At 32.4% G+C, this 12,398-nt stretch overlaps 2 protein-coding genes across 2 annotated transcripts; both read left to right on the top strand.

Moving 5' to 3' along the window:
• The first annotated feature begins 402 nt into the window (after positions 1 to 402).
• Positions 403 to 1,817, top strand: LOC121125085 (uncharacterized). The gene is made up of 2 exons (XM_040720185.2): positions 403 to 554; positions 616 to 1,817. The coding sequence occupies exons 1-2, from the start codon at positions 537 to 539 to the stop codon at positions 1,642 to 1,644; spliced, it is 1,047 nt and encodes a 348-aa protein (XP_040576119.1). The 5' UTR covers positions 403 to 536; the 3' UTR covers positions 1,645 to 1,817.
• A 4,484-nt stretch (positions 1,818 to 6,301) lies between these two features.
• On the top strand, positions 6,302 to 7,713 carry LOC139904726 (uncharacterized). The gene is made up of 2 exons (XM_040720186.2): positions 6,302 to 6,458; positions 6,520 to 7,713. Exons 1-2 carry the CDS (start codon positions 6,441 to 6,443, stop codon positions 7,546 to 7,548), a joined length of 1,047 nt encoding a protein of 348 aa, XP_040576120.2. The 5' UTR covers positions 6,302 to 6,440; the 3' UTR covers positions 7,549 to 7,713.
• The last annotated feature ends 4,685 nt before the right edge of the window (positions 7,714 to 12,398 follow it).

The following is a 12,398-nucleotide window of genomic DNA, read 5'->3' as shown; positions in this document are numbered from 1 at the left end:
GCGTCCCTCTCAAATCCACCTAACATTGTAAATTTAAGGGGGTTAAGATTTGGTAAAGAGGTAGGCGAAACGGGACCAAAAATATTGTAATGTCTACCTTACACCATTCTTCAAATTAAGTTTGATAAAACGCTGTTACCATATTTCTGACTAGGCTAATAAAATCTCAACACACTTAATTTAATGGTGTTAAAGTTAATAGGAGTTTATTTATGGACTACCCTGTAAATTGATTACTTACATGTACATACATATGTGATTATTCAAGATTACCCTTTCTGCTTACTAAGCGGGTGGCATGAAAATAATATACCTATAGTCCACATATTTATTGGGGTATTCCAAAATTCAAAGAAAATGTATACATACATATTTATATGTGAGAATAACCGGCAAGCTAAGGTTTTATACCTTTTTGGGATTGTCAGTCTGGAGTATTAAAAGTATATATAAGCATTTATTGAACATAATTATCCATCAGTTATTTGAAGCAGTGTGATAAGAAGTACATTGTCACAGGCTCAACTAAATACAATATGGCATTTCAATTTAAGGTAATTAAATTGAAGAAAATGAAGTTAAAAGAAAATCTAATATTATAATATCTCTTTTCAGTATATTTGTTTAATCGCTTTGATCGGATCCACCGCTGCTGCCGGTGGGCCAAGAGCAAGAACTCTTTCAGTGAACCGTGATGGAAGATCCCTTCTCAACACATTCCCCTTCAATGATGGAGCTCGTGGAACTGCCCGTGCTGCTCATGCTGACCACCATGAACATGATCACGCTCATGCTGAACACCGAGCTGCCTCTGACAACAGATTGGCCCGTCAAGGAGGTGGTGATGATGTCCCACTTGACATTGGATCCATTGCCGCTGCTGGGGAGCGTTGTATCGATAAGGTCGTCATGGTAGAAGAAACCGAATACGATGATCACATTGAATGTCACCACAGCTACTCTGAGAGATGTCACACCACCTACACCACCGACTTTGAACCTCAACAAGAGGAAGAGTGCGAAGAAAACTTCAAGAAAAGTTGTTTCATCGAATACAAGAAGGTTGCTGTTGATGAGACTGTCAAGTTCTGTCACACTCCCTTGGTTTGCGAAGGTGAAGGACCTGAAGAATGTAAGACTGTCTACGAATCAGAGTGCGAAACCAAGTATCACGAACACGATGTTGAGGATGATGTTGTCAACTGTGAGACCATCCAAGAAGAGAAGTGCGAGGATGTCACCCAAGGTTACACCACTGAGCAAAAATGTACCAAATGGCCCAAACAAGTCTGTACAAATGAAAAGAAGAACGTCAAGAAATACAGTCCCCAAACTGAATGTAAGAAGGTCCCCAGACAATTGTGCGGTCCCTCCGGCTGTGTTCCCCAACCCGGACCCGAAGAGTGCTTTGACAAGAAGGAAACCATCGTCCAAGAAGTCCCAGAGGAGAACTGTAACTTGGAACCCCAAAAGTCCTGCAAACAAGTCACCAAATTGGTTCCCAGCCTCAAACCTGTTGAGGAGTGCGTTGATATTCCCAAAGAAGTCTGCTCTCGTTCCAGAAAGAACCCCAGAAAGGTTCAAAAGCCCGTTGTCAAGAAATGGTGCTACGTTCCTTCTGCTGCTTCTGGGTTGGCTGCTTAATTTTTCTTCCGAAATTTCTTCATTTTGATCATAAAACATTTTGATACGCCCTAGTCAAATTCAACCTGCTACTTAGATATCAAAGTTATTCATTGTCTTTCCAAGATTTCCATGTGATGTAATTGTCTTTTAGTGATTTTTGGATAAATAAATGTTACAAATTTACTTTTTAACTCGAAGGATACTCAATTTATTTCACAGTTATAACTAATTATTGTAGGCTGAATGCCCTTAAATTGTATTACAATAACACACTCTAGGTATATCTGTTTAAAATATATTTTTTAGCAAAAAAATACATATCTTTACCTTCAGTGCCTTAATATACTGACATAACTTCTTGAAACAGAGCTTACAGTTTAGTGCGACAGATTATTTTATTTTTAGGTAAGTTTCCACGTCTATTGGATGTCGCAGAATTGAGGATTGCTCTCAGTCTACACATACATATTATACATTTTTCGTATAAAGAGAGCATCACCTAAAAATGTATTATTCTGGGGGACCCTGGCATGGTAAAGTTTGGGATATCATGACTTAAGAAATATTATGGTTATTATATTATAGGGCCCTGACAAGGTTAGTAGTGGACCTGGATCCATAATCTACCTCATACCCTTTCCTCTTTTATTTACACCATTTAGTGCCTAAAACCACTTTTCCAGATTGATAAGACGTTCTTAGGTATTTGGAACTTAGATACAACTATATCACCATGACGACGTAGAAATATCTTTGAAAAATGCAGCAATTGCAAAAAAAAAAAAGCAAAAAAAATCAGAAAATTGAATGATTGATTAAAGCTAATTTATGTTATAATATATATTGTATTTTCTTTATTGATATATTCTTTATAGGAACAAAAGCACAGGAACCGAAACTGATAAACAGTATATTACGGTCTTGGTTCGAATTTGTCAGTTCCAGTTTTAGCGGTTCAAGAATCGGAACTGCATGACCGATAAGGATACAACCTTGGTTATAAGTAAAAACCAATTTAATACAAATATTTCCTGACTTAAATTACATTGTTTACAACTACACTCAGGTCTACCATAAGAACTTAAACCAAGTCAAATCTCAAGTCATCAGTATCGAAAAATTACTTATGTCTCAAGTTATTAATATCAAAGAATTAGTTCATTCGTAAAATTTTACAAATCTCTGACAAATTGTCTCAAAAGTAATCAAATTTACTAGTCGAGCCCAAATCATAGAATGCGAGTCCACACCTCAAGTTATTATTAATTGCGAAAAAAATATAGCCCTTCCCTTTCTATCTAATCACAATGAATATTGGATATATTTTATATGCTGTGTACATACATGTAGTGCTGTCTACTAAAGTAACAACTAGTTTAATTAAATTATATAAATTACGTCATAAAATGCATTAATTAATTACAATTAAATATACCAAATATTAATTGATACTACCATTTCATTTTGATCCATTGAAATAACGAGGTTATTATGTATTTATGAGTAATATAACTGTGGGCATTTGAACTTTATAATGTACCAAAGAATACTTGTAATTTGTAGCCAAATAATAAAATACAGCACTATATAAGTATTGGGGGAAAATTTGTTTTTGGAATTCTTAAATTAAAAAATTTATAACTATTTTCTAGAATTTTTTTCTTTTTTAAATTCAAAAATCTATAAATATTTTTAAAAAATTTCAAAAATTAAATGTTTTGCAAAAAAAAAAAAAAATTTTAATATTGAAGAAAAAAAAAAAAAAAAAAAATTCATAAAACACACTTAAATCTTTTGGGAAATAAATTTCAATAAATTAAAATTTGAAATATTACATTTTTTGAAAAAATATCAAAAATTCACAGCATTTCACAAAAAAATTTTAATACTAAATTTTTAAATATTAAACTTCTTGCCAAAAAAAATTCAAAAATCCATAGCTTTTCACGAGAAATTAAATTTTTTGGAGAGAAATTTTAAATATTGAATTTTTGCTTATCTCCGTAATTTGCCCGAATGACGAAAACAACATTGTTATTAAAAGGCAAGAATCAATTAATTTGGTGGGAGGGGGTACAGCCGTTCCAACCCAAGCCCTCCTGACTCCCCCTTTCTGAAATATCACAGCATTAATATGTCGATCATCCAAGAATATTCAATTTTTACGCTATGCTCATCGCAAGTAGTCTAAATCCTTTGGTGTCTCCAGGTTGCAATAACTTTATGTCTTGCAACTAATATTAAAGCAACATTATTCTCCAAATGATAATTTCGTTGCCTTGAAAAGCATTGATACTTTTATTTCATTTAGACCTATTAAAATTACTCGGTCGTTATGTATTTATCAGTAAAATATTGCAGACATTTGCTCTTCATAATGGGCTACATAATTAATTTTGAGTCATTTGAATTAAAATAGTCAAAAATGACACCAAGAATCCATTTATTGAGTTATCTTCATCCTAAGTACTATAAATCCTTCATTGTGTACAAGTTGCAACTTGTATAATCACATTGTGGTTATTTTAATCATCAACTACAATTTTTTTTGCTTCCAAATTATGCAGCCATTTATTCTTCTTAACATAATATTGAATCATAAGAGTTGAGAAGATTAATTTAATACGGTTAAAAACATTTAAGAAGAAAATATAACTTAAAAACAATAATTAACATTCAATATATGAAATAATTATTCATCCCTCCCTTGCCCTCTTCCACATATATAACATATAAAGACCGGTAGATTTGATAAGCAGGCTAACACGCGACTGAAGAGAAGAGAGGATCTCGACCCAGTTCTCATAAATAATTATCTATCAACAACATTGTTCATTCAAAACGGTTGAATTACCCTCAGTTGTCCGTCAATGAAATCCTCGAGTCCTGTCGTCTGTATTATAGAGCCCACAGTTCGGGTGAACTATAGAATGCAGATAACGTTCGTGATGTCTGCGCCAGCCTTTAGGTAAGCCCGTGTTGTCGATGGCATAGCCATCAGCCAATCTTCGTTTTTTAGTTATATTCTGAGTGCGTCCCTAATTTTCTGCATTCATAAAAAAGATGGAAGGATGACTCCGTGCGATCCTTGCAGAAAGAGTAAAGCCTCTCCGTTTCATCTTTTTTCGACTTGTTGGTGAAGAATATTGACGTAGCGAGGCGATATCTTAAGCCATCTCTCTCTTGAATCGGTGAATGGATTTCTCATGACCGATCTCCATCAATTATCAACAATTAATTGGTAATATCCTTTCACTTTGATCTATTAAAATATCATGGTTATTATGTTTGTATGAGTAATATATATAACTCTGGGAATTTGAACTTATTAATGTGCATGAAAATACTTATATTTTAGTATTTTAGTTTAAAGTAGTCAAGAATTAGAACATTAATATTTCGATTACATAGTGGATCACTAATCAACATACAAATACATTCCAGAAAAAAAAAGGAATTTATCTTTGAGGACAAAATCCAAAAAAAATCTTTATTTTATCTTAGTCATCTGAATTCTGAAATGTCTGGGATTTTATTAATTTTGGACTATTATTGTAAAGTCATTGTTTACACTTGAAACAATCCCCCAATTAAAAGTAGGATCTAAAATTTGTAAAAGTTTTTTTTATTGATTCTGTATCTGGTTCTATTGCAACTTCTAGGCTGATAAATGATGGAAAACGACTATCTTCTTTTTCACACTTATAACTTATTCATAATACATAGTGATGACGAATATCATATGTAGCTTATATTTTAGAAAAATTCAAAGTATAAATTTAAAAACTATATATCTACAAGGATTTTATTCAATTTAGTATTTTTTAAGTGATCCCATTTTGAAATAATAAAATTATCTACTCATTGTGAACGGATTGCTCTATTGTTTCGACCCAAGTAACTCATTCTAAAGGAAGGAGTCCACTCTATTCTCTTATGAAGTATGGTAGTTTTCCTCACATGAATTCTCCTCGCGTTGTCCCTTGCAGAATTCGAATCCGAATTTGAACATCTCTTGAGATCGATGATCAAGTGGAAAAAACAAACAGTCTTATGATAGCCAAGCACAAAATCCTTAGAATTTTCAACAATAATCTTAAATCTTTTGTTTTTCAGTACAAAGAACAGAAATATATATATTAATCTTAGTAACACATTATATTTAAACTCTTAAGGTTACCAGCAATAACAAAACTTGCACGCTAAAAAAATCCCAGGATTTACAACCTTAGTTGTACATTTATCACAAAAACACGATCAGTAACAGCAACATTAATGAACAATCTAAATACGAGGATCGTTTGAAAATTCCTTCCAAAGTCCGATATATGACACTACTGGCGCAAATCGAGGTTATGTTTAGGTAGTATCATCTCTTTCAGGAACATACACCAACTTTCAGCCAGATTGGTATACTTTTTTCTGTTTCGATTTGTTTGATTACAATATTTATGACTTAAGTTACAAAAGATCTTTAAAAAATAATCTAAAATTAAATATGTTTAAGTTAAATGGAATTTAATTTTGAACCATTCTGTAATTTATTACTCACAAGTACATACCCATGTTACTAATCAAGATGACCCTTTCTACTTATTAAACGGAACATTCATCGTCCACGTATTCATTGGGTTATTTTCAAGGAAAATGTATAGGAAAAAAAAAACCCGGCAAGCTAATCTAATATACCTTTTCGGCATTGTTTGTCTGGAGTATTAAAAGTATATATAAGCATTTATTGAACATAAATATCCATCAGTTATTTGAAGCAGTGTGATAAGAAGTACATTGTCACAGGCTCAACTAAACACAATATGGCATTTCAATTTAGGGTAATTAAATTAAAGAAAATGAAGTCAAAAGAAAATCTAATATTATAATATATCTTTTCAGTATATTTGTTTAATCGCTTTGATTGGATCCACCGCTGCTGCCGGTGGACCAAGAGCAAGAACTCTTTCAGTGAACCGTGATGGAAGATCCCTTCTCAACACATTCCCCTTCAATGATGGAGCTCGTGGAACTGCCCGTGCTGCTCATGCTGACCACCATGAACATGATCACGCTCATGCTGAACACCCAGCTGCCTCTGACAACAGATTGGCCCGTCAAGGAGGTGGTGATGATGTCCCACTTGACATTGGATCCATTGCCGCTGCTGGTGAGCGTTGTATTGACAAGGTCGTCATGGTAGAAGAAACTGAATACGATGATCACATTGAATGTCACCACAGCTACTCTGAGAGATGTCACACCACCTACACCACCGACTTTGAACCTCAACAAGAGGAAGAGTGCGAAGAAAACTTCAAAAAGAGTTGCTTCATCGAATACAAGAAGGTTGCTGTTGATGAGACCGTCAAGTTTTGTCACACTCCCTTGGTCTGCGAAGGTGAAGGACCTGAAGAATGTAAGACTGTCTACGAATCCGAGTGTGAAACCAAGTACCACGAACACGATGTTGAGGATGATGTTGTCAACTGTGAGACCATCCAAGAAGAGAAGTGCGAGGATGTCACCCAAGGTTACACCACTGAGCAAAAATGTACAAAATGGCCCAAACAAGTTTGTACAAATGAAAAGAAGAACGTCAAGAAATACAGTCCCCAAACTGAATGTAAGAAGGTCCCCAGACAATTGTGCGGTCCCTCCGGCTGTGTTCCCCAACCTGGACCCGAAGAGTGCTTTGACAAGAAGGAAACCATCGTCCAAGAAGTCCCAGAGGAGAACTGTAACTTGGAACCCCAAAAGTCCTGCAAACAAGTCACCAAATTGGTTCCCAGCCTCAAACCTGTTGAGGAGTGCGTTGATATTCCCAAAGAAGTCTGCTCTCGTTCCAGAAAGAACCCCAGAAAGGTTCAAAAGCCCGTTGTCAAGAAATGGTGCTACGTTCCTTCTGCTGCTTCTGGTTTGGCTGCTTAATTTTTCTTTCGAAATTTCTTCATGTTGATCATAAAACATTTTGATACGTCCTAGTCAAATTCAAACTGCCACTTAGATATCAAATTTATTCATTGTCTCTCCAAAATTTCCATCTGATGTAATTGTCTTTTACTGATTTTTGGATAAATAAATGTTACAAATTTACTTTTTAACTCGAAGGATACTCAATTTATTTCACAGTTATAACTAATTATTGTGGGTTATATTCCTTTAAATTGTATTACAATAACACACTCTAGGTATATCTGTTTAAAATATATTTTTACCAAAAAAAACATATATTTACCTTCAGTGCATTAATATACTAACATAACTTCTTGAAACAGTGCTTACAATTTAGTGCGACAATTATATTATTTTTAGGTAAGTTTCCACATCTATTGGATGTGGAAACATTATGACGTATTGGGAACTTGGCAGCATATTTCCATGAACTCTACCAAAGAGTTCAACTAACATCTGGAGTGGAACAAAACTCCGTCACTTAACCTAATGCAGTTAAATGGCAAAGCCTAACGGACTTTGTACAATATTAATCCTTTATTATTCCATCAGTACCAAAGAATCTATGAAAAGTACCGTCCTACAATTAATATATCTTCCACAATGACAACATTTTTAAACTGAAATAAAAAAACTTGCATAGATTAAGTGTTTCAGCCTGGGAGTGTTACAGATATTATCCTTTAACATTTTTATATAAGTTAAATACAAAAAGATAACCAAAAATGAAGTTTAGATCGAACATTTTATCCGTTAAAGATTCTCTTATTTAGAGTTCTTATAAAAAAATATTGTTCTGCCTTAATGGACAATTTATTTCTAAGACTTCTGAATTTTGCTAAAATGGATGTAATAATATTTTCCACCCAATATGGGCATCCTTTGGACGATAAAAGTGCTGTTTTCATATAATCATACTAGTCCGATCTGAATGCATTTTAAATATATTTTCTATAATCCTTAATATCATAGTTTGGAATTCTTAAACCGCTAGTTAAAAATAAAATATAGGTGTGTAACTCAAAATGAGGGGGCTGTAAATTCTTCTAGCATCCCCCATTTTTTTAAAACAAGTTACAGACTGTCACACCATCTTGCGGAGAATTTTTTTTTTTTAGTTTGCACAATGCACATTCCTATTAGAATGAAGTATATTTATGACTGCGTCATCAGTCTATCAAATATTGATGCCAGGTACTGATTTATCATCCAATGGATTAGCAGGAATATTTTTTGGGAACACCTGAGAGAAAAAAAAGTCATATTTGGAATCAGGGGATCAAGCCCTATTAAATTTTTTTTTTTTTCCAAGAAAAAAAATCTAATCTTTCACTACTAAACCTCACAAAAACATTTTGTTCATGTTAATATATTTATTAAAATTGCCTCTAGGATCAAAATTATCGAGATTCATTTTTTTATTTTTTTTCGAAAATGTTGCCACATGAACCTTAAATATGAATCCAATATGAAGGGAAAAAACCAAGCAATTTGCGATATATACAGAATACAGAAATTGTCTTTTTTTCCTATCATATTTTCCATTTTTGTGTCCAAATGCTATTTTCAAAGCTAATGCATGTAAGCTACTAAACCTCACAAAAACATTTTTTTGTTCTAAGATCAAAATTTATTGATATTTTTTCGAAAATGTTGCCACATGAACCTTAAATAATCCAAGTCTCTTTTTTTTTTCCTATCATATTTTCCATTTTTATGTCCAAAAGCTATTTTCAAAGCTATACTTATTTATCTAAATTAAGCAATTCACAAAATAGTATTTTTTTCTAATGTATTTATATATGGTTTATTTTTTAACGCACCCTTCTAGAAATCAACAAAGCATCACAATACCAATATTCATAATTGAAGGAAATCCCATCTTGGGGGTTCATGGTTAATATTTTTATAAAAATAAAATGAACAAATAACTAAAAAATCATAAAGATACATCATCATATGACTTTCTAAATTAAATAAAACTAAACAAAGGGGTTGAATACTACTTCATACCAATGATGAGTAATATTTGAATTTATTCAAAATATTTTGTATTGAAAATCCATTTGAAATGGTGCATTTGTAAAATTAATTATGTATTGCATCGATTAAAGACGAGAATAGTAGGACAATTGGACAAAAATATCCCACCCTGGCTAATGTAATCGTTCTTTTATTGTCTATATATATTTTTTTTCAATATTCACTAGGACATAAGCAAACGGATATCCACAAGATGACACTGATGCTATGCCACTGTCCTTTGCCATATAAAAGACTACTTATAAACAAGGTTGTACCTAGTTCATGTTCAGAGGTTCTATCAGTTCTTTCATTTCTACGGGTTCGGTCTCGAATCAGCTTTATCGGTCTCAGTTCTGGTCTTTGGTTTCGGTTCTTTTTTATAAAGGCTCAGTTTGGTAAAAGGCACTTAAAAAAAGAGGGTCACTAAAAAATTAGGGCCCAGGAAACGATATTAGATACAAACTGGACCCCAGCTACCTTATATGCAGAGTGTGTATTTGCTCCAAGTTAGGGCAGAGCTCCAAAAACGAAGGTTGCTTAAGACAATAGATTTCAAATTGGGGCATTGAAGGGAGGGAGGCTAGTGGGGGGGGGGGAGGAGGATGCAGAATTGAGGATTGCTCTCAGTCTACACATACATAGTATACATTTTTTGTATAAAGAGAGCCTCACCTAAAAATGTATTATTCTGGGGGACCCTGGCATGGTAAAGTTTGGGATATCATGGCTTAAGAAATATTATGGTTATTATATTATAGGGCCCTGACAAGGTTAGTAGCAGACCTGGATCCATAATCTACCCCATACCCTTTCCTCTTTTATTTACACCATTTAGTGCCTAAAACCACTTTTCCAGATTCATAAGAAGCCCTTAGGTATTTGGAACTTAGATACAACTATATCACCATGACGACGTAGAAATATCTTTGAAAAATGCAGCAATTGCAAAAAAAAAAAAAAATCAGAAAATTGAATTATTGATTAAAGCTAATTTATGTTATAATATATATTGTATTTTCTTTATTGATATATTCTTTATAGGAACAAAAGCATAGGAACCGAAACTGATAAACAGTATATTACGGTCTTGGTTCGAATTTGTCAGTTCCAGTTTTAGCGGTTCAAGAATCGGAACTGCAAGACCGATAAAGACACAACCTTGGTTATAAGTAAAAACCGATTTAATATAAATATTTCCTGACTTAAATTACATTTTTTACAATTCCACTCAGGTCTATCATAAGAACTTAAACCAAGTCAAATCTCAAGTCATCAGTATCGAAAAATTACTTATGTCTCAAGTTATTAATATCAAAGAATTAGTTCATTCGTAAAATTTTACAAATCTCTGACAAATTGTCTCAAAAGTAATCAAATTTACTAGTCGAGCCCAAATCATAGAATGCGAGTCCACACCTCAAGTTATTATTAATTGCGAAAAAAATATAGCCCTTCCCTTTCTATCTAATCACAATGAATATTGGATATATTTTATATGCTGTGTACATCTAGTGCTGTCTACTAAAGTAACAACTAGTTTAATTAAATTATATAAGTTACGTCATAAAATGCATTAATTAATTACAATTAAATATACCAAATATTAATTGATACTACCATTTCATTTTGATCCATTGAAATAACGAGGTTATTATGTATTTATGAGTAATATAACTGTGGGCATTTGAACTTAATAATAAAATACAGGACTATTTATATATTTTTTTTTTGGGGGAACTTGTTTTTGGAATTCTTACAAAATAAATCCAAAAATTAAAATTTTTGAAAAAGAAATTAAATAATCTATAACTATTTTCCAGAATTTTTTTTCTTTTTTAAATTCAAAAATCTATAACTATTTAAAAAATTTCAAAAATTAAACTTTTTGGAAAAAAAAATTTTAATATTCAAGAAAAAAAAAAAAAAATTCATAAACACACACTTAAATCTTTTGGGAAATAAATTTCAATAAATTAAAATTTGAAATATTACATTTTTTGAAAAAAATATCAAAAATTCACAGCATTTCACAAAAAAATTTTAATACTAAATTTTTAAATATTAAATTTTGCCAAAAAAAAAAATTCAAAAATCCATAGCTTTTCACGAGAAATTAAATTTTTTGGAGAGAAATTTTAAATATTGAATTTTTGCTTATCTCCGTAATTTGCCCGAATGACGAAAACAACATTGTTATTAAAAGGCAAGAATCAATTAATTTGGTGGGAGGGGGTACAGCTGTTCCAACCCAAGCCCTCCTGACTCCTTCCCCCCCCCTTTCTGAAATATCACAGCATTAATATGTCGATCATCCAAGAATATTCAATTTTTACGCTATGCTCATCGCAAGTAGTCTAAATCCTTTGGTGTCTCCAGGTTGCAATAACTTTATGTCTTGCAACTAATATTAAAGCAACATTATTCTCCAAATGATAATTTCGTTGCCTTGAAAAGCATTGATACTTTTATTTCATTTAGACCTATTAAAATTACTCGGTCGTTATGTATTTATCAGTAAAATATTGCAGACATTTGCTCTTCATAATGGGCTACATAATTAATTTTGAATAATTTGAATTAAAATAGTCAAAAATGACACCAAGAATATATCCAAGAATCCATTTATTGAGTTATCTTCATCTTAAGTACTATAAATCCTTCATTGTGTACAAGTTGCAACTTGTATAATCACATTGTGGTTATTCTAATCATCTACTACAAATTTTTTTTTTGCTTCCAAATTATGCAGCCATTTATTCTTCTTAACATAATATTGAATCATAAGAGTTGACAAAAAACTT

The sequence above is a fragment of the Lepeophtheirus salmonis genome, chromosome 10, assembly GCF_016086655.4.
Source record: "Lepeophtheirus salmonis chromosome 10, UVic_Lsal_1.4, whole genome shotgun sequence".
In the NCBI taxonomy this organism is placed as follows: domain Eukaryota; kingdom Metazoa; phylum Arthropoda; class Copepoda; order Siphonostomatoida; family Caligidae; genus Lepeophtheirus; species Lepeophtheirus salmonis.
The sequence above is the reverse complement of the archived record's forward strand: the minus strand, read 5'-3'. Positions and strand labels throughout refer to the sequence as shown.